Below are 27,757 nucleotides of genomic sequence, written 5' to 3'. Positions count from 1 at the left end.
AATATCTTTACTGATTTTCCCAAATACAGACAGATGCCATGAAATACAACAGTTTAAAATATTCATTAAAAAGACCAAACCTAACACTAAACCTTATGAAAACAGAGAGTAGCAAACAATAAAACAATCCAACAATAAAACAATACAATATAATAAAAATATATTGTAAAAACTAAAGTGAAATAAAAAAATAAACCCTGGAAATCAACTGACACTAAAATGAATTAAAGAAGGCTCTATGGTTTGAAGCTCAACATTATTGAAGCAGTGTGGGATCATGCTGACAGAGAATGAAGCAAAAGTCAGCCAACATCCAAAAAAGATATTCATGAAAATTAGAGGACTAGTCCTGAAGATTTCTTTAATAATAATTACAGATGATGGAGCCATTTCCAGCAATTACACTGAAAAAATCTTACTTCCACATAGCTCTCCATGCCATACGTGCGGATTCCCTTGCAATACAATGACTCTGTGTCATATATCGTATCAGGTAGTGGTGGGCGGATCGATCCCAAGTCGGCATCGGTATCGGATCGATACTAGCCTGGTGATATCAATTCTTTACTTTGAGTTCTGCTCATTTACAATGCTGTGCTTTTGGCAAAAACGAAACAACCAGGTCGCTGGACTCACCGCTCCTTTGTCAGCGGAGAGCAGGCACACTTTGCTCCATCTCCCCCACTCTTATGTTTCGGTGTTGCACTGACATGTCACGTAATTTAGACACTTTGGGGGTTGTGAAGTTGTTTACATGTTTATTATATTTTTTGGTTTTTGTTGTTGAGAATTTTAATTGTAATTTTTGTATTCGTTTATCAACAGTATTTGTTTTAATTTGTTTACTGGTTTGTGTGCACTTAAGATTTAAAAAAGAAAAAAAAAGTGCCACCACAGCAGACCCGATGGCATTTTCATGCTTTGCAGCATCATTTATTCTTACAATAATCACACGGTTGCTGTAACAGTACATTCAATGGCTTCAGCTCTCCCGCTGGCAGCCGTACACATCACCACCACCAAACCTGCAGCGGCATCGCAGAACATGCCCTACCACATACTCCCATCGCTCGCTTCACCTCACCCCGCGAGCAGGCGAGGGAATCGGCCTGGACCATCGGCACCCCATGCCCCAGCCCAGCGACGGGGAAGTGTCCACTCTGGCGGTCGCCCGCGCCTCCAGCGGAAGCCCAGGAGCTGGCCTGATGGCCACCCATATGGCAAGCAGCAGCGGCGACGCAGCAGGCGTGGAAGTGAGCTGGGGCTCATAGGCAGCTGGGCAGACGGCCGGCACGCAGGACCATGCAGCCTGCGTGCCGAAGTGGACAGCGCGCCGCCCTCAGGCGTGACAGGACCCCCGCGCACCTCGACCTTCGTCTCCAGCTTGACAGGTCCCGCTGGCGCGCCAGCCTCCGGCTCACCCCGAGCCGCGCACTGTCCACACGGTTGCTGTAACAGTAGCCTACATTCAATGGCTGCAGCCCTCCTGCTGCCAGCTGTACACATCAACACCAAAAATAACAACAGCACAAGCAGCGCACAGGTTTTAAGCCGGCGAGGCATCATTGTAGATGCAGTGAAGGTGAGTCCATCTCACCTGCAGCGGCATCGCAGACCAGAAGCCGCCACAATAATAAAACATTTTTTTTATTTAATTATAAATAAATTATTTCTCCTAATTATGTCCTGGGTTTTAACTAATTAATAATACCAAAGGAAACATCACAAAAGACACTTAAGGTCATGAAAATTAATTGCGATTTAGCAATTCAATGAGGCATCCACCTTATTTATTGAAAATTATCGTATCAGTATTGGTATTGGCGATACTGGCCCGAATTTACTTGGTATCGGATCGATACCAAAATATGCAGTATCGCACACCACTAGTATCAGGAGTACCAAGCGCATCGAGTCTCACCACAGGCTCTAACTGCTCACCATCCAGAGCTGTTATAGCCAGCACATAATCACAATCTGTTGCTAATCTTGGGAAAGCGTTTCATGTACTTTGATAATAGTTTTTGTTTGTTGTTCTAATACAGGTATTGTAGAAGAATAAAGGTGGTTGTGCCAAATATTGACTTTCATGCTTGAAGGTATTGTTGAAGCTATTTTTGGCTTCTATGCTTAATTTCCATGTATGTTTGCACGTTTCAGAAAATGACTGCAGCTATTTCCAAATTTTCTTTAATATAACGAAATGAGGACTGGCTCAAGATTTTTGCACAGTACTATGTATTTTTATCTTTAGGCTATGTTTTAGCATTGACATTCATGGTAATGGTGAAGTGGTGTACACAACTTGATTCAGATTTGCAGTTGTGATAAAGGTCAACTTAAGGTACTTTGGATCTTAATGGGAAAACTTTTTAAAAGTCTTTTTAAAATAGTTTTTTCTATTTTCTCAGCTGTTTGCACATAGATCATCTTATCACATATCTTGTGATGTCTACAAATCAAAGTTCATGTTATCTTTCTCCCCACCCTGTTTTATTGGCCATGTACAGTTGAACAATGTGACATCCCTTATAGTTAGTGTGATGTGTTTTACCGTGTACAATTGTAATAACTTGATGGCGTAACCAGTCATTATGTTTAGGGGGCAATCACTTTTTCATACAAGGCACTGTAGGTTTGGATTTGGTTTTCTTTCCCCTTAATCATAAAGATCTTCATTTAGAAAAACTGCATTTCGTGTTTATGTGTGTTATCTTTGTCTAATATTTTAATTTGCTTAATGATCTGAAACATTTAAGTGTGACGAACATACAGAAGACTTGGAAATGAGGCAAACACTTTTCACACCACTGTATCTCAATATGGTGTACAGTATGTTCTAAAAAAAAATCGAAGGAAACTGGTCACATGGATAATAAACGAGAGAGAAAAAATACTGCAGATGAATAGTACCTGAATGTCATGTCCTTAAGAAGTAGGGAAAAAATCCAGGAAAGACATTACTCAAGATCTGAGTGATTCACCTGGCTCGTCAGCTGATCCATTTACTGTTTGACAAATTACAAAAGAACTGGACTGAAAAGGTCTTCTGCACATAAAGAGGATGCCAGGACTGATGTACAATAGTTAGAATTTACCAAGATCATTCTAGTTTACAATAATTATAACACGTAAAAAAAAAAAACATTTTAATCAACTGAATTAAAAAGAAAAATTAGACTTTTGAAAAAACAAAGAAACTAAAACACTTTGGTGAACTTGGAAAACTAACTAAAATGTAAAAAATAGAGATGAAATATCCTTAGTTTTAAAATTGTATTATAACTCTAAAGATCTACCTTATCTTTACTACAAAACTGTATTACAACTTACCTGACGAGGCTTTGGGAGATGTGTTTATTTAAACTTTGGATGCCTACAAAACAGTAGTCAACTGTTTTCAAGAAGTTCTGTGTTTTTATTGCAATATCTTTACTGATTTTCCCAAATACAGACAAATTATTTCTCCTAATTATGTCCTGGGTTTTAACTAATTAATAATACCAAAGGAAACATCACAAAAGACACTTAAGGTCATGAAAATTAATTGCGATTTAGCAATTCAATGAGGCATCCACCTTATTTATTGAAAATTATCGTATCAGTATTGGTATTGGCGATACTGGCCCGAATTTACTTGGTATCGGATCGATACCAAAATATGCAGTATCGCACACCACTAGTATCAGGAGTACCAAGCGCATCGAGTCTCACCACAGGCTCTAACTGCTCACCATCCAGAGCTGTTATAGCCAGCACATAATCACAATCTGTTGCTAATCTTGGGAAAGCGTTTCATGTACTTTGATAATAGTTTTTGTTTGTTGTTCTAATACAGGTATTGTAGAAGAATAAAGGTGGTTGTGCCAAATATTGACTTTCATGCTTGAAGGTATTGTTGAAGCTATTTTTGGCTTCTATGCTTAATTTCCATGTATGTTTGCACGTTTCAGAAAATGACTGCAGCTATTTCCAAATTTTCTTTAATATAACGAAATGAGGACTGGCTCAAGATTTTTGCACAGTACTATGTATTTTTATCTTTAGGCTATGTTTTAGCATTGACATTCATGGTAATGGTGAAGTGGTGTACACAACTTGATTCAGATTTGCAGTTGTGATAAAGGTCAACTTAAGGTACTTTGGATCTTAATGGGAAAACTTTTTAAAAGTCTTTTTAAAATAGTTTTTTCTATTTTCTCAGCTGTTTGCACATAGATCATCTTATCACATATCTTGTGATGTCTACAAATCAAAGTTCATGTTATCTTTCTCCCCACCCTGTTTTATTGGCCATGTACAGTTGAACAATGTGACATCCCTTATAGTTAGTGTGATGTGTTTTACCGTGTACAATTGTAATAACTTCTAAAGCTCCCTCTTTATTTATTAAGTAGATTTTCCACATTTCAGTTCTGGGATTAGAGTTTCGATATAATTTGATATACACATATTCCTTACCCGACTAGTGATTAATGAATCTAGATCATGTATAGTTTTGAGAAGGGATTTTTAAGTTAGAATGAGGAAAGGTTTAATTTATAGTTATATATGGCCTAACCATAGAAGGAACCATGCAATTTCAAGTAAGCCTTAGATTTAAAGAACATTACTTAAACACACTCTTACTTCAGAGAACTATGCAAAGTAAAGAGACTTAAAAAAATCAACATGTAAAAATGTGCGGCTAAACAAGAAAAGAGTGGTTAATGGTAATTTCCTTCTTCTTGAAATGTAAATATAAAGGCTTGGGATGGTTTTCATATTGCATTAGATCATTGACACATTTTTTTTTTTAACAACTTTTAAATGATAACTGAAATACTCTATGTCATGGAAAATTGATAAATAGATAAATGGCTTGAAAAGTGAACCCTTAGGTTATCTTCTTTGGGTGGGACCTGTACTTTAGCACTGTCCAAAGGAGGAAGAGTGACTAACGATTAAAACTGCCTGTGAAGGGCAATTGAATTCTAACCGTACAAAGATTTTGAGAACTAAGGACTTGAGCACTCCTAACCTTCATTGGACGTCTTTTCTGTGTTTACGGTGATTTTTGTTTTTTTTTTTTTCCAATGGCTCAAAAATTCATACGCCTGTCTATCCTTTGGATACTTGTAGCCCTTTTGGGTAAGTAGTCTGTTCCTATTGCATAAACTTTAAAACCACACATTTTCAACTTGTGTTTTTTATGTGAATCAGATTGAGCTGCAATTACAGCTAAACTGTTTAACACAGGTCAAGTCTTTAAATGCTTTTCATAAATAGTGATAAAACCATTATTTAGGTTAAGATTTTATATTTGTACTCATTCCTAAACCACTATTATATTTGTAGTAGAAAAATGGAAAGCTACCAGTGATGTGCGTTAAATGTCAGGAGGGATATTATACCCCTTATGTCAAACAGAGTGATTTGTGGCCCCAATAAAGGAAGTAATAAAACATATGGTAGCCATAGAATTATGATATTCATCAAAATATGCTAGTTCATAGCTCATTAATTTTTCCCGCCCAAAATAAATTATTTGATTATTAAAAAATAAAGTTTTTATATCAAATAGCATTCTTTATTTTTATCAAGTTTATTTTTAATTAAAAAGTTTTTATTTTTTATGCTTAAAAAACGCCATCTGGTGGTGGGTCAGTGCGTGTGTGCGCGCGCACCCCCGTGCCTGTGTCTGGGCCCGTACTCGTCTGTGTGTGTGTGTGTGTGTGTGAAAATGTGTTAAACCAGAGCAAAAGTGCTTAGTTAAACTTGTGCTTTTGTAACTTTCAGTATGGCGAGACATACAGGTTGCATGCCTCGTTGGAAAACTTTATTTCAATTTATTTGCATTTGTTTAATCCAAAAAAGGAAAATGAGAATCAAAGTCTGAGATGCAAAAAACTCTCGCAATCCCCCAAGCATAAGCTCACTGTGGCTTCCAGCAAAAACCCCTAGGCAAACAAGCAGGGAGACCTCCTGAAAAAAACCCTCTGTCTTTCTCCAAAAATGCACAACAAATCCCCCTAGAATTACTTGATAGGGACCCCTCTATTCCCAAAACGTATATTCAATAACAGGGCAAAAACCCCTGAAAAAATCCTTAGTATTTTTTCACAAATTCAGCGCCCTGCGGCTCCCACCCAACCCTTAGGCAATCAAGCAGGAAACCTCCTGAAAAAACCCTCTGTATTTTTATCCAAAACACGTGCAACAAAAAAACCCTAGAATAACTTGTTAGGGAACCCTCTATTCCCAAAACTTATATTCGATAACAGGGGAAAAGTCTTCATTAATCCCATGCAAACGTACACCTATCTGGAACAACCCTGACATATTACAAAACAATAATATGATAAACTTTTCAGATTGGAGTGGTAAAGGAATCAAATATTTAGAACATATACTAGAAGGAACAGAATTTATTTTATTTGATAGACTAGTTACACAATATGGGATCAACAAGAAAAGATTTTTAGAATATCAACAAATTAAATCCATAGTAAAAAAGAAATTTAAACCGGGTCAAGTTGAATTACAAACACCACCAAGTGTGGTTCAATTTCTTACTCTTAAAACCCCCAAATTACTATCCAAAATATACAGAACGCTTTCTAAAACAGATGAATCAATATCACTTCCTATTGCAAAATGGGAAGCGGATTTATCAGTTAACTTAGACCAAAACTTCTGGTCTCAGATTTGCTTAAAAACCTTTCATCTAATTAGAAATCCCAGTCTTCAATTAATTCAATACAAAATATTACATAGAGTGCACTATACAGGTCATCGGATGTTCAAGATGGGCTTTACGTCTACCAACAACTGCTCACACTGCCAAACCAATTCACCGGACAATTATATCCACGCTCTTTGGTTCTGTCCACCAGTTCAGAAGTTTTGGCGCGAGATATGTGAAGACTTATCAAAGTGTCTGAAATGTAACATTACAACTTCCCCCTTAGTGTGTTTGTTGGGCAGCTTAGATAATGTCACTTCAGAAAAGAATATAGCCCATATGGTTTTCACTGCCCTATGCATAGCCAAGAAAACAGTCCTCATGAACTGGAAAAATAAAAAATAATCTTAATTCTAACCAATATAGAAATTATCTATTAGATTACATTAGTCTTGATACAGCCTCTGCCACCACATCAGATCAATTGCTCTGGGCTCCTTTGATCAGCTCCATCACCTAGTGGGGGTGGGGGGTCATAGTTTGGTCCCGCCTTCACTGTTGTGATTGGTGTGGGAGTAGGGACAGGCTTAGGGCGTCTTGGGGTTCCCCGGAGGCATCTTCCTTGGGGGGCTCAACCCGGGGTAGCGGTCATGGCCAATTAGGGGCTCTGTTGGCTCTTAGGTGACGGTTTCCTCGTGGCTGCGTGCAGCGGGGCTAGGGGAGGGTCTGTGCTGACGGACGTGGGTTACTGACTGGCTGGCTGCCCCTGGGTGGGTCCGGGATGGGCGTGAGGTTCTGGGGGCGCTCCGTCTCTGGGCTGGGGCCCTGGCCGGGCCTCGGGGGCTTGGGTCCTGGTTGGTGTGTTGCCGGGGTTGTGGGCGGGTGGGTGCATGGGGGCCCAGCCCTGGCGCAGGGTGCCGCCGGTGCGTCGAGCCACCTGGGGGGCTCTTCAACTGGTGGGGGAGGTTGTCACATCTTGCAGGAGCTTTCCTCTCTTCAGGAACTCTCTCTGCAGGAGGGGGAGATACAGGAGAGGTGGAGGAAGATCTCAGCCTGGGCGTCTATTGTCTTATGTAGTCTGGAAGATGAGTGGATTGTGGGGTGGGTGCAGTTTTCTCTGTGGTGGGGTTGGGTGGACTGTCCCAGGCTCTGTGGGGCCGGGCGGCGCTACTGCACTGGGCCCTGGTCTGGATGGGCCTGGGCCCCCTTTGCCTGGCGGGTCGCGGAGTATGGGGGTGCCTACTGGGGTCAGCGGGGGAGCTGGCCCCAGGGAGGGGTCACTTGCCCCTCCCTTCCTTCCCTCCCCATCTCCAGCTGCCTTCCTCTTCCCGCTCCACCACAACCACCCACACATGCAGGGCTGTGGAGTAGGGGTGTGTCACCAGGGTGCAGAGGAGGCTTTCCCCCCCCCCCCCCCGTCCCCTTCTGGCTGCCTCTGCCTCAATTTTATCCCACAACTTAGACATTCACATTACTCACACTCTCATTACACATACATATAGGATCTTGGGGGTGGGCACGATACACGGAATCCAAATTACCATCAGGGTGTACACCTCACCCCTGGCGTCGTTGCCCACCTCTCAATTTTAAATACACGTAGACATTGAGGGCTAGCAGGAGGGACCATGCACTTACCTGCTGCTCTCTGGCAGGTAGCTCCATGCCCTCCTGGGTTTTAAATGCACCTTAGAACACACATACATCAACACGACAATGAGCGGGTGGAGGGAGGTTTGGAGTCTTCTCTCACCCCCGTTCTCTGCGGCCTGCTGGAGCGGGGGGCTAGGAGGAGGAGTTGGCCATCCGACTGGGGTCTGGAGTGTGGGGCCTTCCTGCTGCTGCGGAGTCGGGGCGGTCTGCTTCTCCCCACCGCAGGGAAAAGGGTAACACCACCCAGGTCTGGGTGCAGTTCCCCCCTACAGGGGCAAGGGTACCTAGACCCGGTTCGTAGAGTACGCTTGGGGAGTGTGATTGTGTGTACAGCGTCTCTTTATGTCTGTCTCCACGTTGGTTGAGTGTGGAGTAAGTGCGTATGAGAGCATGAGGGTGGGAATGGATGTTTGTATCTGTGTGTGCCTGTATGTCTATGTCTATATATCAGGTTGGGTATCAGACGCCACCTCTCTGGGGACATCTCAGGCCGTCCAAGATTTGGAGGCCTATCTCCCCCTACCACCACTTCCCCTGCCGGTGGCGGACTCCCTCAGACATCGGTGTGTTGGTGGTTCTTTGTGTCCGGGGGTGGGCGTCCAGGTACACACCGGCTTACTCCTTGGCGGCTGCTTATCAGGGCCTGGAGCCTGGAGCTCGCTCGGGCCACTTCGGAGGTGGGGTGCCCCCAGCCTCTCGGCCTGGGGCTCGGTCACTCAGGCACAGCTGGCTGCCGGCGGAGCTCACGGGCGCGTCACTGCAACCTCCCCTGGCTTCTGCTCCACGGCTGCTGAGTGACCCCTCATCTGGGACTCTCCTCAGCTCTTTCCGGGACAGTGGCACGGCTGCCCCTCTGTTGGTCTTCCTTGGTCTCTTGTGTTCTGGGGGCCTCTGGATGTCTGGAGTTTTCATCTCCTCCATACCTGCTTCATGCCCTGGAGGACGGGGCTGTGGCTCCCCACACCCTCTAGCAGATCATTACATGAAGGAACCTTTTAAAAAAAACAAGCGTGTCCATGCTCACAGGTGTACACACGGGTGATCACACCCACAAACTACACCCTTTTTGGCTCCTACCTCAAAGCACACTGTGTTCTGTTGATCTTATGTGCTGCACAATAATGTTTAATATTTAGTATTTACTGTCATATTCCCATATATCATTGTGATGTTGTTTATTCTATTACTCTTGTTTTCTTCTGCTTGTTTTCTTTTTTGTTTCTCAACAGGTGATCAAGGTGATCGATATATGCATTTTTTTCTCTGCTCATTCTGTTGGTTTTTGTTTTTTGCCCTTCTCCCCCATCCCTCTTCTCAGCTGTTTTTCTTTCCCTCTTTCTTTCTCCCCTTCTTTCCCCCAGTCAAGTCTGTCCCGTATTCAGCAAGAGAAAGTAAAATAAACAATAAAAGGGTGAATCAAATGGACCATTACGGCAAGGCTGGGATGGTCAATTTGGTAAAGTAAATCTGTTGGGCATCTTTCTTCACCTTTAGACAATAATTCTGATGGCAAAAGAGCCGAACGGGACAAGCAAAAAAAAAAAAAAAGATAACAGGGGCAAAAACTCCTGAAAAAATCCTTAGTCTTTTTTCTTCAAACCAGCCCTCTTACTAGCTCCGTCTCAAATTCAGCGCACAGCCTAAGTTTTCCCTCGCTCCTACTCGCACCGAGCCGCAGCCAGCGCGCAATTTTTTCCCTTGTTACTCTCGCTGTATCTGATCGCACCCCAGTTAGCCAATCGGATACAGGTCCCATTTTTATGATCTGCTGCTGAGGTTAAGACTGGCACAGCGCTCCCAGAAGACGCCTGACTTCTATGGAGTTATTTTTGTGCCACTATTCTGAGCGCACGTAAAAAAGTTTGCAGGTGCAAGTGTTGTATTTTGTGGAGAAATTTGTTTTGAGTGAAGAAAAGCTGAATTTGAGTGAACAAAATTCATTCCTGCGTGCAAAAAATGTATTTCAGTGTTTGCTATTATCCATACACACACACAATAGAAGCCCCTCTCGCTCAGTTTTTGCATTGGCGCTCACTCGCAATGTGTTGCTCGCGCTCTCAACATTTCTGCTGTGCGCGCTCAACTCTTTCTCTACACCGTTATATTTGTGGCACAAAACCAACCAATCACAGACTTGGATGCAAAAAAATCTGATTGGCTGTTCTGGTCTCCAATCAGCTCGAAATGACGATATGCAATATCCCAGAATCTATTTCATCCAAAACTCAATCGAGGCAGTGGCGGAGGAACACAGAGTGGCGGAGTTTGAAATATTACTCTTTCTGGGTCACAAAATAAACTTTTAAGATATTTTCTTTTTTTTTTTTTTCTTTTTTTTTTAAATGACATCAGAAACAGCAGTATGCGACATTACGTGATGGCAGAGCTTCAGTTCATCCTTTGTCTTTTTTTTTTTTTTTTTTTTTAATAAATAGGACAGGGGGAATGAATGAGAGAAAGAGGGGGAGAGAAAGAAAGAAAACCAAAGGGGAGAAGAGACGGTGAGAAGGGGGGGGGAAGAGAGAGAAAAAAAAAAAGAACTCCTGGGTCACCTGTATGGAGAAAAAAAAAAAACAAACAAAAAAAACAAACAGAGGAGACAGCAAACAACAAAGAGCAACATAATAATAGAGAAAACAAAGCACCATCACAATAAACTAGCTAGTCATAGATATCAATATTTACTAAATAATAAACGATATTGTGCAGCACGCAAGATAGACAGCGCACAGTGTGCTTTGAGGCAGCAGCCAAGAAAGCTTTAGTCCGCGTCTGTGAATACCCATGTGTGCATACCTGTGTGGATCAGCATGCTTGCATTCCAAAGGTTTCTCCATGTAATGATCTGCTAGGGAGTGTGGGGGGGCCACAGCCCCGTCCTCCAGGGTGTGAAGCGGGTATGGAGGAGATCAAAACTCCAGACATCCAGAGGCCCCCAGAACACAAGAGACCATGGAAGACCAACAGAGGGGCAGCCGCGCCACTGTTCCAGTAAGAGCTGAGGAGAGTCCCAGATGAGGGCTCGCCCAGCAGCCGCGGAGCAGAAGTCAGGGGGAGTTGCAGTGACGCGCCCGTGAGCTCCGCCGGCCCCCAGCTGTGCCTGAGTGACCGAGCCCCAGGCCGAGAGGCCGGGGGCACCCCACCTCCAAAGGGGCCCGAGCGAGCCCAAGGCCCCAGGCCCCGACAAGCGGCCGCCAAGGAGTGAGCCGGTGTGTACCCGGACGCCCACCCCCAGACACAAAGAACCACCAACACACCGACACCTGAGGGAGTCTGCCACCGGCAGGGGAAGTGGTGGTGGGTGGAGATAGGCCTCCAAACCTTGGAGGGCCTGAGGTGTCCCCAGAGAGGTGGCGTCTGATACCCAACCTGACATATAGACACAGACATACAGGCACACACAGACACAAACATCCATTCCCACCCTCATGCTCTCATATGCACTCACTCCACACTCAACCAACGTGGAGACAGACATAAAGAGACGCTGTACACACAATCACACTGCCCAAGCGTACTCTACAAACCGGGTCTAGGTACCCTTGCCCCTGGAGGGGGGAATTGCACCCAGACCCAGGTGGTGTTACCCTTTTCCCTGCGGTGGGGAGAGGCAGACCGCCCCGACTCCGCAGCAGCAGGGAGGCCCCACACCCCAGACCGCAGTCGGACGGCCAACTCCTCCTACTAGCCCTCCCGCTCCAGCAGGCCGCAGAGAACGGGGGTGGGAGAAGACTCCAAACCTCCCTCCACCCGCTCATTGTAGTGTTGATGCATATGTGTTCTAAGGTGCAATTAAAACCCAGGAGGGCATGGAGCTACCTGCCAAGGAGCAGCAGGTAAGCGCATAGTCCCTCCTGCTAGCCCTCAATGACTAAGTGTATTTAAAATTGAGAGGTGGGCAACGACGTCAGGGGTGAGGTATACACCCTGATGGTAATTTGGACTCCGTGATTGTGCCCACCCCCAAGATCCTATATGTATGTGTAATGAGAGTGTGAATAATGTGAATGTCTAAGTTGTGGGATAAAATTGAGGCAGAGGCAGCCAGAAGGGGACAGGGGGGGGGGGGGGTAGCCTCCTCTGCACCCTGGTGACATACCCCCACTCCAAGGCCCTGCATGTGTGGGTGGTTGTGGAGGAGCGGGAAGAGGGAGGCAGCTGGAGATGGGGAGGGAAGGAAGGGAGGGGCAGGTAACCCCTCCCTGGGGCCAGCTCCCCCGCTGACCCCAGTAGGCACTCCCACCCTTCGCGACCCGCCAGGGAAGGGGGGCCCAGGCCCATCAGACCGGGGCCCAGTGCAGTAGCGCCCTCCGGCTCCACAGAGCCCTGGACAGTCCACCCAACCCCACCACAGAGAAAACTGCACCCACCCCACCATCCACACATCTTCCAGACTACATAAGACGGTAAACGCCCAGGCTTAGATCTTCCTCCACCTCTCCTGTATCTCCCCCTCCTGCAGAGAGTTCCTGAAGAGAAGAAAGCTCCTGCAAGATGTGACCATCCCCCCCACCAGTTGAAGAGCCCCCCAGGCGGCTCGACGCACCGGCGGCACCCTGCTCCAGGGCCGGGCCCCCATGCACCCACCCGCCCACAACCCCGGCAACACACCAACCAGGACCCAAGCCCCCGAGGCCCGGCCCGGGCCCCAGCCCAGAGATGGAGCGCCCCCAGAACCTCACGCCCATCCCGGACCCACCCAGGGGCAGCCAGGTTGCCAGGTCAGTAACCCACGTCCGTCAGCACAGACCCTCCCCTAGCCCCGCTGCACGCAGCCGCGAGGAAACAGTCACCTGAGAGCCAACAGAGCCCCCAACCGGACGTGACCGCTACCCCTTTTAAGATATTTTCATGCGAGAATGTAGCTGTGTAAACTTCGAATACCTGCTCGGTTCATCAAGAAATCACATATTTCCATAAGTGCTCTAACGTTTTTGGAGATGCCTGTTACCCACCAGCTGACCGCACAGCTGGACTGGAACCGGCCATTGGGCATATCGGGCATTTGCCTGATGGGCCGATGGTGATTTTTCATTTTTATGTTTGTTTGTTTTTGTAACGGTATAAACAATGGAAGGTGGTGGATTAGCCAATTCGTCATGATCAACTCTGGGCTGGACCAAATACAATACATCCGTATTAAGGGGAAAAGGAACGCGATTAGTCCCGTACTTCAGCTAGAATGAAAAAAAGACACAAAGCTGGAGTTATTTTTTCTTTACGCTGCACAGCTGCCGCTTCTCCCCTCATTCTCTCTCCCTCTCTCTCCTGTTGCTACTTCAATCATGAAACTAATCAATGATCAGCTGATCGTCTCTCTTGTTTGTTTATCTCCCACTTTGCGCCAGAAACAGGAAACAAGCGGATATTGCGCAAAACAACAACAGCAGCACGTTCAAGCTTGATAAGCTGTTGTTGTAATTTATTTAAAATTAATTTCTAGTATCAGCTGATGTTTGCTGGAGCCACAGCTGTGAAAGCTGCTGCTCATGATATCGGTTTGGAAACATGAAGGTGATACAAATCATACATATATATCAACAAGACAGTGTACATCACTGTTACAACAGCGTTTGTTTTAGTTCAAAGACTTTATGGTTTTTCCTATAACACCTGGTCTGTGATTTTTTTGTCAGTTCAGCCTTATATATTATGTTTAACCCAAGTGACCACCCGGTCAGCTGGTGGGTAACAGGCATCTCTGAAAACGTTAGAGCACTTATGCAAATATGTGATGTCTTGATGAATCGAGCAGATATTTGAAGTTTACACAGCACCATTCTTGCATGAAAATATCTTAAAAGTTTATTTTGTGACCCAGAAAGAGTAATATTTCAAACTCCGCCACTCTGTGTTCCTATTACATTTCGTCATTTCAAGCTGATTGGAGACCAGAACAGCCAATCAGATTTTTTTGCATCCAAGTCTGTGATTGGCTGGTTTTGTGGCACAAATATAATGGTGTAGAGAAGGAGTTGAGCAGGGCCGTGCAGAGAGGTTTAAAGGGGCGGGTGCTCAAAGTTAAAAAGGGGCACATTGAACCAGGCTGAATAACAACAACACACATTCATCAAAAGTCTAACATGGGAAGGGCAGGGCTGTGTTGATCTGAGATTGTAGACATTAAAAAGTCCATAGGAGAGATGGTAGCTGATTAAACAAGTGTCATGAGAAAATAACAAAATCCAAAGATTGGTGACAGCGCTTGGAACCATAAGGCAACAAAAAACTGTGAGAAATAATTTAGGCTCTGCCTGTGATTCACTCTTTGCTTCTCTTCTTCCTTCCATCATTTCATATATCACTCTCCACTTGCTATGTGAGAACAAGGCACAACTTGCTATTGCAATAAACTATAATCTAATTATCCACACCTAACAACTCTTGCACTTAATCTATAATAAAATGATGACAGAAAAATGTTGTAGCCCTGCCTTTAGTAGCCTCACACAGCTCCTACTGTTTCCTCCTCATGTCCTTACCAGGCATGTCTGGACAATGTTATATCATGAGTAATATTTTTTTTTTAAATCCATCTAAATAAAACACACACATGCAAGCACACACAGGGACATTTTAGACCTTCTTCAGAATACTGTATATACTATGGGCATCATGGTGCTGATCCAGAATCCTTACATTATTATTTATTACTAGAGCTACAATAATAAAGCAATGAGGAGGAGGAAGAAATAAATATGAAATAATGTCATTATGATGATTCCATTTGTTTCACTATCCACTCTGTGCAGGGGCAAAGCTTATTACATTTTTAAACTGTAGAGATACAATAATTTTACTGCTGTAAAATCCAAATTTTGTCTTATTTAAAATATAAATCTAATATAATCTGCTTCTTAATGTATGTTCTTTAAAATACAGTGTGTGTTTTTTAATATATTATAATTAAAATTATTATTATGTGGACATGCATATTAGATCGTTTTTTAGTGAAATATAGTACCTCCAGAAAGGCAAGAAAAGCCCGGAAACTTACTTTAAAACTAAATATGTTTCTAAATACTTTAAAACTAAATATGTTCCCTAAAACGGTGGACAGAGCTACAGCCTTACCCAGTTAGCCAGCAGCTATCACCAGCACTACTTGTGTAGTTAATAAAAGGACAGGTAATGTTTGTCACGCTGTTGCACACACAGCACGCTCGTTTGTTTCAGTTCGTCAGTTGCCACAAGACAACTTACCAACGTGTACGTAATAAGCTAATACTCCTGGGTGCTACACACTACGCTGTAGACCTACTTACTGGTTTTGTCACATCAGTCTGTGTCTCTGAATTAATTTGTGTTTCTCCTACAGCTCCGGACCGCTAAAAATGCGCGTGCTCTTTGTGAGCTCGTTCCTGGCTCGTAACCAGCGCGTTCTGCCGTCAAGGGCGATCATTGGTTAAATGTGATCATGTGACTGATGCAAGCCAGATCCTTTTATTTAGCAAAACTGTGATTAATAGTTAAATATTATTGTTGAGGGGCACAGACAGGACTCCGCACGCACGCACACACACATAAAAAAAAAAATAATTTTTTTTTAAAAAAGTTGCCTCAACAAAAGGGCACTTTGGGCACCCATCAGGAAAGGGGCGGGTGCTCAAGCCCCTCTAGCCCCCCCCCCCCCCTCTGCACGTGCCTGGAGTTGAGTGCGCACAGGCAGAAATGTTGAGAGCGCAAGTATCACATTGCGAGCGAGCACCAATGCAAAAACTGAGCGAAAGGGGCTGCTATTGTGTGTGTGTGTGGATAGTAGCAAACACTGAAATACATTTTTTGCACGCAGGAATGAATTTTGTTCACTCAAATTCAGCTTTTCTTCGCTCAAAACAAATTTCTCCTCAAAATACAACACTTGCACCTGCAAACTTTTGTGCCACTATTCTGCGCTCAGAATAGTGGCACAAAAATAACGCCATAGAAGTCAGACGTCTTCTGGGAGCGCTGTGCCAATCTTAACCTCAGCGGGAGGTCCTAAAAATTGGACCTGTATCCGATTGGCTAACCGGGGTGCGAGGGGAGCCGCCCCTTTGTTATGTGATTGGCAGCGGGGCGAAGTTAGGCATGCCTCGGAAGCGGAGTTGGCCTCCGGCGCAAAGTCCGAACGAATAGCCCAAATCATTAAGGATCAGATACAGCGAGAGTAACAAGGGAAAAAATTGTGCGCTGGCTGCGGCTCGGTGCGAGTAGGAGCGAGGGAAAACTTAGGCTGTGCGCTGAATTTGAGACGGAGCTAGTAAGAGGGCTGGTTTGAAGAAAAAAGACTAAGGATTTTTTCAGGAGTTTTTGCCCTGTTATCGAATATATGTTTTGGGAATAGAGGGTTCCCTAACAAGTTATTCTAGGGTTTTTTTGTTGCGCATGTTTTGGATAAAAATACCGTGGGTTTTTTCAGGAGGTTTCCTGCTTGATTGCCTAAGGATTGGGTGGGAGCCGAATTTGTGAAAAAAGACTAAGGATTTTTTCAGGGGTTTTTGTCCTGTTATTGAATATAAGTTTTGGGAATAGAGGGGTCCCTATCAAGTAATCAAGTATCAAGTTTTTGGAGAAAAACGGAGGGTTTTTTCAGGAGGTCTCCCTGCTTGTTTACCTAGGGGTTTTTGCTGCCGCAGTGAGCTTATGCTTGAGAGATCGCGAGAGTTTTTTGCGACTCAGACTTTGATTCTCATTTTCCTTTTTCGGATTGAAAATTGAAATAAAGTTTTGCAACAAGGCATGCAACCTGTATGTCTCGCCATACTGAACGTTACAAAAGCACAAGTTTAACTAAGCACTTTTACTCTTGTTTAACACATTTTCACACACACACACACACACAGACAAGCACAGGCCCAGACACAGGCGCGTGCACAAGCTCGCACAGCGCGGGTGCGCGCTCGCGCTCACACACACGCACTGGCCCACCACCAGATGGCGTTTTTTAAGCATAAAAAGTAAAAACATTTTAATGGCTTAAAAGTAAAGAATGCTATTTGACATAAAAACTTTATTTTTTAATAATCAAATAATTTATTTTGGGGGGAAAAATAAATGAGCGTGTATTATGTGTTAACAATAAAGGTATAACTTTCACACCTGCTTCAGGTTTTCCCTTGCAACCATTTATCACACGCACAAGCAGATCTAAGTATTTGACTAGTGCTTTCTGTCAAAAGTCTAACCTTATCTTATGACCCTGTTGCTACACTACATTCCCTTACCAATGCACTCTGCAGCCAGGTTACTTCTTTTTATGTGTGAAAGCTAAATTAAGCAAATTGTATGGTATCAGTGCAGAATCTGTGTCAATCCTGGGGCTTTTTTTTACTTTCTTTTCTTCATTACAAAATTAGTTTTGATTTTTATTATTTAATTTTTATTAGTTTTTACAATTTACAAATACAAAAAAAAGTCATTCTTTTAATTTGATACTTAATTACAAATACATCAATAAACTGACTTTTAAAATCTTTTTCCATGAAACACTTAATGTGTCAAGGCAGGTTCGTTGCACAGTGTAGACAGTGTGACAGTCACAAGTTCGTGTGAAACCAGTGGATTGGCTATTGTGTGGTTGCAGCTTCTCAGAAAAAAAAACATACAATCAAAGACTTTTTACAGTGAACAGTTGGACTTCGCTTTGTTTTATTCAATCAGTATATACTGTGCCAGAGCAATCTGAAAATATTTGTTGGTAGGGACTTCTTTACCTTTGGGTACATGAAATATGCTGGATGTAAAACTAATTAATGATTTAAAACTTCATGAAATTTCATTTAAAATATACACATATTTTTGGTTGTTGTTATTTTTTTTATTATGCTTTTGTTTATAATAATACTTATAACTTGCACCTTGCGGCTTCACCAAATAGGTTTAAAATACAACAACAACAAAAAACCCCAATAAACACTTATCTCATTATCTATGATACATTATAATGATACATGTAATTTGAGAATTAGCTGAATCTAAACACTTACACGTTATCATATACTAATAATTGCATTTACATCTGATCCTACACCTGCAGTAACAGACGCCCCAGCTGCTTCACCAGATCCTACAAGTGCAGTAACAGACGCCCCAGCTTCTTCACCAGATCCTACAGCTGCAGTAACAGAGGCCCCAGCTACTTCACCAGATCCTACAGCTTCAGTAACAGACGCCCCAGCTACTTCACCAGATCCTACAGCTGCAGTAACAGACGCCCCAGCTACTTCACCAGATCCTACAGCTGCAGTAACAGACGCCCCAGCTACTTCACCAGATCCTACAGCTGCAGTAACAGACGCCCCAGCTACTTCACCAGATCCTACAGCTGCAGTAACAGACCCCCCAGCTACTTCACCAGATCCTACTGCTGCAGTAACAGACGCCCCAGGTACTTCACCAGATCCTACAGCTGCAGTAACAGACGCCCAGGCTTCTTCACCAGCTCCTACAGCTGCAGTAACAGACGCCCCAGCTACTTCACCAGATCCTACAGCTGCAGTAACAGACGCCCCAGCTACTTCACCCGATCCTACAAATGCAGTAACAGACGCCCAAGCAACTTCACCAGATCCTACAGCTGCAGTAACTGACGCCCCAGCTACTTCACCAGATCCTACAGCTGCAGTAACAGACGCCCCAGCTACTTCACCAGATCCTACAGCTGCAGTAACAGACGCCCCAGCTACATCACCAGATCCTACAGCTGCAGTAACAGACGCCCCAGCTACATCACCAGATCCTACACCTGCAGTAACAGAGGCCCCAGCTACTTCACCAGATCCTACAGCTGCAATAACAGACGCCCCAGCTACTTCACCAGATCCTACAGCTTCAGTAACAGACGCCCCTACAGCTGCAATAACAGACGCCCCAGCTACTTCACCAGATCCTACAGCTACAGTAACAGACGCCCCAGCTACTTCACCAGATCCTACAGCTGCAGTAACAGAGGCCCCATCTACATCACCAGATCCTACAGCTGCAGTAACAGACGCCCCAGCTACTTCACCAGATCCTACAGCTGCAGTAACAGACGTCCCAGCTACTTCAACAGATCCTACACCTGCAGTAACAGACGCCCCAGGTACTTCACCAGATCCTACAGCTGCAGTAACAGACGCCCCAGCTACTTCACCAGATCCTACAGCTGCAGTAACAGAGGCCCCAGCTACTTCACCAGATCCTACAGCTGCAGTAACAGACGTCCCACCTACTTCACCAGATCCTACAGCTGCAGTAACAGACGCCCCAGCTTCTTCACCAGATCCTACAGCTGCAGTAACAGATGCCCAAGCTACTTCACCAGATCCTACAGCTGCAGTAACGGATGCCATAGCTACTTCACCACATCCTACAGCTGCAGTAACAGACGCCCCAGCTTCTTCACCAGATCCTACAGCTGCAGTAACAGACGCCCCAGCTACTTCACCAGATCCTACAGCTGCAGTAACAGACGCCCCAGCTACTTCACCAGATCCTACAGCAGCAGTAACTGACACACCAGCTACTTCACCAGATCCTACAGCTGCAGTAACAGACGCCCCAGCTACTTCACCCGATCCTACAGCTGCAGTAACAGACGCGCCAGCTACTTCACCAGATCCTACAGCTGCAGTAACAGACGTCCCAGCTACTTCACCAGATCCTACAGCTGCAGTAACAGACGCCCCAGCTTCTTCACCAGATCCTACAAATGCAGTAACAGACGCCCCAGGAACTTCACCAGATCCTACAGCTGCAGTAACAGACGCCATAGCTACTTCACCCAATCCTACAGCTGCAGTAACAGACGCCATAGCTACTTCACCCGATCCTACAGCTGCAGTAACTGATGCCCCAGCTACATCACCAGATCCTACAGCTGCAGTAACTGACGCCCCAGCTACATCACCAGATCCTACAGCTGCAGTAACAGACGCCCCAGCTACTTCACCAGATCCTACAGCTGCATTAACAGACGCCCCTACAGCTGCAGTAACAGAGGCCCCAGCTACTTCACCAGATCCTACAGCTGCACTAACAGATGCCCAAGCTACTTCACCAGATTCTACAGCTGCAGTAACAGACGCCCCAGCTACTTCACCAGATCCTACAGCTGCAGTAACAGAGGCCCCAGTTACTTCACCCAATCCTACAAATGCAGTAACAGACGCCCCAGCTACTTCACCAGATCCTACAGCTGCAGTAACAGATGCCCCAGCTTCTTCACCAGATCCTACAGCTGCAGTAACAGACGCCCCAGCTTCTTCACCAGATCCTACAGCTGCAGTAACAGACGCCCCAGCTTCTTCACCAGATCCTACAGCTGCAGTAACAGATGCCCAAGCTACTTCACCAGATCCTACACCTGCAGTAACGGATGCAATAGCTACTTCACCACATCCTACAGCTGCAGTAACAGACGCCCCAGCTTCTTCACCAGATCCTACAGCTGCAGTAACAGATGCCCCAGCTACTTCACCAGATCCTACAGCTGCAGTAACAGACGCCCCTACAGCTGCAGTAACAGATGCCCCAGCTACTTCACCAGATCCTACAGCTTCAGTAACAGACGCCCAAGCTACTTCACCAGATCCTACAGCTTCAGTAACAGACGCCCAAGCTACTTCACCAGATCCTACAGCTGCAGTAACTGATGCCCCAGCTACTTCACCAGATCCTACAGCTGCAGTAACAGACGCCCCAGCTACTCCACCAGATCCTACAGCTGCAGTAACAGACGCCCCAGCTACTTCACCAGATCCTACTGCTGCAGTAACAGACGCCCCTACAGCTGCAATAACAGACGCCCCAGCTACTTCACCAGATCCTACAGCTGCAGTAACGGACGCCCCAGCTACTTCACCAGATTCAGCTACTTCACCAGATCCTACAGCTGCAGTATCAGACGCCCCAGCTACTTCACCAGGTCCTACAGCTGCAGTAACAGACGCCCCAGCTACTTCACCAGATCCTACAGCTGCAGTAACGGACGCCCCAGCTACTTCACCAGGTCCTACAGCTGCAGTAACGGACGACCCAGCTACTTCACCAGATCCTACAGCTGCAGTAACGGACGCCCCATCTACTTCACCAGATCCTACAGCTGCATTAACGGACGCCCCAGCTACTTCACCAGATCCTACAGCTGCAGTAACAGACGCCCCAGCTACTTCACCAGATCCTACAGCTGCAGTAACAGACGCCCCAGCTACTTCACCAGATCCTACAGCTGCAGTAACAGATGCCCCAGCTACTTCACCAGATTCAGCTACTTCACCAGATCCTACAGCTGCAGTAACAGACGCCCCAGATACTTCACCAGGTCCTACAGCTGCAGTAACGGACGCCCCAGCTACTTCACCAGGTCCTACAGCTGCAGTAACGGACGCCCCAGCTACTTCACCAGGTCCTACAGCTGCAGTAACGGACGCCCCAGATACTTCACCAGGTCCTACATCTGCAGTAACGGACGCCCCATCTACTTCACCAGATCCTACAGCTGCAGTAACGGACGCCCCATCTACTTCACCAGATCCTACAGCTGCATTAACGGACGCCCCAGCTACTTCACCAGATCCTACAGCTGCAGTAACAGACGCCCCAGCTACTTCACCAGGTCTTACAGCTGCAGTAACGGATGCCCCAGCTACTTCACCAGATCCTACAGTTGCAGTAACGGATGCCCCAGCTACTTCACCAGGTCCTACAGTTGCAGTAACGGACGCCCCAGCTACATCACCAGATCCTACAGCTGCAGTAACGGATGCCCCAGCTTCTTCACCAGGTCCTACAGCTGCAGTAACAGACGCCCCAGCTACTTCACCAGATCCTACAGCTGCAGTAACAGACGCCCCAGCTACTTCACCAGATCCTACAGCTGCAGTAACAGATGCCCCAGCTACTTCACCAGATTCAGCTACTTCACCAGATCCTACAGCTGCAGTAACAGACGCCCCAGATACTTCACCAGGTCCTACAGCTGCAGTAACGGACGCCCCAGCTACTTCACCAGGTCCTACAGCTGCAGTAACGGACGCCCCATCTACTTCACCAGATCCTACAGCTGCAGTAACGGACGCCCCATCTACTTCACCAGATCCTACAGCTGCATTAACGGACGCCCCAGCTACTTCACCAGATCCTACAGCTGCAGTAACAGACGCCCCAGCTACTTCACCAGGTCTTACAGCTGCAGTAACGGATGCCCCAGCTACTTCACCAGATCCTACAGTTGCAGTAACGGATGCCCCAGCTACTTCACCAGGTCCTACAGCTGCAGTAACGGACGCCCCAGCTACATCACCAGATCCTACAGCTGCAGTAACGGATGCCCCAGCTTCTTCACCAGGTCCTACAGCTGCAGTAACAGACGCCCCAGCTACTTCACCAGATCCTACAGCTGCAGTAACAGACGCCCCAGCTACTTCACCAGATCCTACAGCTGCAGTATCAGACACCCCAGCTACTTCACCAGGTCCTACAGCTGCAGTAACAGACGCCCCAGCTACTTCACCAGATCCTACAGCTGCAGTAACGGACGCCCCAGCTACTTCACCAGGTCCTACAGCTGCAGTAACAGACGACCCAGCTACTTCACCAGATCCTACAGCTGCAGTAACAGACGCCCCAGCTACTTCACCAGATCCTACAGCTGCAGTAACAGATGCCCCAGCTACTTCACCAGATTCAGCTACTTCACCAGATCCTACAGCTGCAGTAACGGACGCCCCAGCTACTTCACCAGGTCCTACAGCTGCAGTAACGGACGCCCCAGATACTTCACCAGGTCCTACATCTGCAGTAACGGACGCCCCATCTACTTCACCAGATCCTACAGCTGCAGTAACGGACGCCCCATCTACTTCACCAGATCCTACAGCTGCATTAACGGACGCCCCAGCTACTTCACCAGATCCTACAGCTGCAGTAACAGACGCCCCAGCTACTTCACCAGGTCTTACAGCTGCAGTAACGGATGCCCCAGCTACTTCACCAGATCCTACAGTTGCAGTAACGGATGCCCCAGCTACTTCACCAGGTCCTACAGTTGCAGTAACGGACGCCCCAGCTACATCACCAGATCCTACAGCTGCAGTAACGGATGCCCCAGCTTCTTCACCAGGTCCTACAGCTGCAGTAACAGACGCCCCAGCTACTTCACCAGATCCTACAGCTGCAGTAACAGACGCCCCAGCTACTTCACCAGATCCTACAGCTGCAGTAACAGATGCCCCAGCTACTTCACCAGATTCAGCTACTTCACCAGATCCTACAGCTGCAGTAACAGACGCCCCAGATACTTCACCAGGTCCTACAGCTGCAGTAACGGACGCCCCAGCTACTTCACCAGGTCCTACAGCTGCAGTAACGGACGCCCCAGCTACTTCACCAGGTCCTACAGCTGCAGTAACGGACGCCCCAGATACTTCACCAGGTCCTACATCTGCAGTAACGGACGCCCCATCTACTTCACCAGATCCTACAGCTGCAGTAACGGACGCCCCATCTACTTCACCAGATCCTACAGCTGCATTAACGGACGCCCCAGCTATTTCACCAGATCCTACAGCTGCAGTAACAGACGCCCCAGCTACTTCACCAGGTCTTACAGCTGCAGTAACGGATGCCCCAGCTACTTCACCAGATCCTACAGTTGCAGTAACGGATGCCCCAGCTACTTCACCAGGTCCTACAGCTGCAGTAACGGACGCCCCAGCTACATCACCAGATCCTACAGCTGCAGTAACGGATGCCCCAGCTTCTTCACCAGGTCCTACAGCTGCAGTAACAGACGCCCCAGCTACTTCACCAGATCCTACAGCTGCAGTAACAGACGCCCCAGCTACTTCACCAGATCCTACAGCTGCAGTAACAGATGCCCCAGCTACTTCACCAGATTCAGCTACTTCACCAGATCCTACTGCTGCAGTAACAGACGCCCCAGATACTTCACCAGGTCCTACAGCTGCAGTAACGGACGCCCCAGCTACTTCACCAGGTCCTACAGCTGCAGTAACGGACGCCCCAGATACTTCACCAGGTCCTACATCTGCAGTAACGGACGCCCCAGCTACTTCACCAGATCCTACAACTGCATTAACGGACGCCCCAGCTACTTCACCAGATTCAGCTACTTCACCAGATCCTACAGCTGCAGTATCAGACGCCCCAGCTACTTCACCAGGTCCTACAGCTGCAGTAACAGACGCCCCAGCTACTTCACCAGGTCCTACAGCTGCAGTAACGGACGACCCAGCTACTTCACCAGATCCTACAGCTGCAGTAACAGATGCCCCAGCTACTTCACCAGATCCTACAGTTGCAGTAACGGATGCCCCAGCTACTTCACCAGGTCCTACAGCTGCAGTAACGGACGCCCCAGCTACATCACCAGATCCTACACCTGCAGTAACGGATGCCCCAGCTTCTTCACCAGGTCCTACAGCTGCAGTAACAGACGCCCCAGCTACTTCACCAGATCCTACAGCTGCAGTAACAGACGCCCCAGCTACTTCACCAGATCCTACAGCTGCAGTAACAGACGCCCCAGCTACTTCACCAGATCCTACAGCTGCAGTAACAGATGCCCCAGCTACTTCACCAGATTCAGCTACTTCACCAGATCCTACAGCTGCAGTAACAGACGCCCCAGATACTTCACCAGGTCCTACAGCTGCAGTAACGGACGCCCCAGCTACTTCACCAGGTCCTACAGCTGCAGTAACGGACGCCCCAGCTACTTCACCAGGTCCTACAGCTGCAGTAACGGACGCCCCAGATACTTCACCAGGTCCTACATCTGCAGTAACGGACGCCCCATCTACTTCACCAGATCCTACAGCTGCAGTAACGGACGCCCCATCTACTTCACCAGATCCTACAGCTGCATTAACGGACGCCCCAGAAAGTGAGTATACTGTATGTTTTTAAAAGTGAAAGCTGAAACATAATTTTTGAGAAAAAAAACCCCTAATGAGTATTGACAACAAATACTAAAATAGATTTTCTACCAATGGGGAATTCAGTTAAGGACTTAAATTAGTTAAGGACTTAAATCTTTGTTGTGTTTTATTAGACTGGCAGCTCATTCTGGTAATTGTGGGCTCTGTTCTTGGGGGACTGCTGCTCATATCCCTCATCCTTCTACCAATAATCCTTACCATGTAAGTTTCCCACCAACCCATCCACTCACTTTAAACATTAATTTATCCACATCTTTATTACAAATTTTAAATGTAAAAGTTTGCAAATGCCTGATGAACACTGTAATAGTAAACTGTAATGCTTTTTTACCATTTTGTTATCAGATCCTCAAAGAAAATCTCCAAAACCGGCAAAGATGGAGATATAGAAAACCCACACATTAACCAGGATTCATTCACATTTAAAGGGTTCATTACCCTGCCAATTTTTTCCAATGGTGCGCCCAAACTCCCACGAGCCACCAACTCCACCACCACCATCAGCATAACCAACCTGGAGATAACTTCAAACAGTCGACAAAGCCCTGTCTTTGTGGACAACAGCTTGGTGAGTATGTGTCATGTTTCAGCTGTGTGCAGGCAAGAGAAGGATCCAAACGCAAAACTCACCGAGACAAAAGTGAACTCAAAACACTGCTTTATTGCTGGCTTGGAAAGGAAACAAAGAACAAAACTAAACTGGGAAAACTACAAATAAATCATACATGAAACCACATGGCAACTCATACAGCTATGAGGGAGAGTACGACACTGACAAAGAGAAACACAGGGCTTAAATACACTGAGGGATAACGAGGAACTGAGACACAGAAGGAGAGCACAGCTGGGAGTAATCAGACTGGACAAGACAAGGGAAGCAAAACCAGAAACACTGACATGAGACCTTCAAAATAAAACAGGAAACACACTGACTGAACTCTAAACATGTAAACTTAACAGCAACTGGGGAGACAGAACATAGGAACCTGAAACATGGTACAGAAAGGCACAGTAGACACAACATGGAACACAGTGAAGCCATATTACAAGAACTAAGCCTAAGGGAAATAATAACTATAAAGATCAAAACAGCACAACCCACATGAACATAATGAACTTGCAGGGAAAGAGTAAAACTAAACGCGATGAACACAGGAACACAAGATCTCTTCAAAATAAAACAAGAAACATAAGTCGCAGACATCACAACCTGAACTTGACAACGTAAGACACAGACATGAAACACATGAAGGGCAAGGGAGACTTAACAGGGGTGGAAGACACAAGGGGAATCTAATAACAAACTATAACAACCTAGGCATGATAAAAAATGAACTAGAAAACCTGAAGGGCTTAAACATAAACCATAAACTAAAACTCAAAACGCTGGGTCAAAAGACCCAGGATTGTGACAGTATGTCTCTGTGTGTCCATAGAGATGTAGGCTTCGATTTGCATTTCTCCCTGATTTTATGAAGCTTTTCGTTTTTATGTCGTTTGTTGTTCATTTCACTGTGAAAGTAATTGTATTGTTTTCCCTCTGCAGGAGTTATATAGTGACCAAAATAACACAAACTCCCAGGCTCAACGTCAGAACAACCTCTACGCTGTGAAACGACCCCAGATCAAACCACACGCTCAGAGCCAAGGCTACGATAACCCTTACTACCAGTACGACAGTGAAAGCGACTTCAGTTAGTAAAAACTCACACAGAGTTGACCATACAATGGCAATGACTTGTTTTTTGTTTTGTGTTTTTTTGGAATTGTATTCCAGTTACTGCACACAACGAAACTTAATGAGCGATCTGGCTTTTCACCATTTTTTACAGGAATTGTTTTCTGTGCATAAACTGTTCTTGATTATATCACATGGAATTTAAAAAAGTATTCATTGTTTTTCCTTTGTTGTTAGTTTTTTTTTTTATTTCCTGAAAAATGGCTTATGAATTATTTATTGGACATGAACCAGAAACCTGGACATCCATGTTAAACTGATGAGGAGCTTCTTGATGTTGCTTTCTTTTCCCATTAATGCTTCACTTGTTCACTTGACTATGTTTGATTTTTGTAATTAGTCACAACTTGATATTTAACTAGTTTCTGTATTTGTTTAGGGCTCATTCTAAGCGAGCAAAGACACAGCAATTTGTGGCTCCAAGAGATTCCATATCACTTAAAACAATTAATAAAAACACTATTCCATTTATATTATTAAGTCACAGTCCAACTTATTGGATCTTAGAGTCACCTGTATATTTTATTATAATTTGTAAAAAGCAAAAAGGCTAAGTACTTGTTGACTCCTTAATGCTTCAAACAGCTTGATAAGTATCTATTTGTTTTATTTCTGGCCTTCCTTACTGAAACATTGTGTTATTCAACATGATATTATTATTTGAATGTCTTTGATCACTTTCATTTCGCATCACTTTTTTGTCACTTGTATATTTATTATAGTATGATATTTATTTAATGGTTAATTCATGTTTATATTATATAGTAGTTAAATACA

General features: G+C 45.5%; 1 protein-coding gene across 1 annotated transcript; it reads left to right on the top strand.

The window, feature by feature from the left end:
- Positions 1-976: 976 nt before the first annotated feature.
- Positions 977-27,757, top strand: LOC147323335 (uncharacterized). The gene is made up of 5 exons (XM_086304893.1): positions 977-1,451; positions 24,954-25,187; positions 25,356-25,443; positions 25,588-25,810; positions 26,789-27,757. The coding sequence occupies exons 1-5, from the start codon at positions 977-979 to the stop codon at positions 26,939-26,941; spliced, it is 1,173 nt and encodes a 390-aa protein (XP_086161019.1). The 3' UTR covers positions 26,942-27,757.

This window comes from Aulonocara sp. 'chitande type north' Nkhata Bay, linkage group LG8, assembly GCF_057382095.1.
Source record: "Aulonocara sp. 'chitande type north' Nkhata Bay isolate Kocher_YH1m ecotype deep benthic linkage group LG8, A_spYH_male_GT1.1, whole genome shotgun sequence".
NCBI lineage: Eukaryota > Metazoa > Chordata > Actinopteri > Cichliformes > Cichlidae > Aulonocara > Aulonocara sp. 'chitande type north' Nkhata Bay.
The sequence above is the reverse complement of the archived record's forward strand: the minus strand, read 5'-3'. Positions and strand labels throughout refer to the sequence as shown.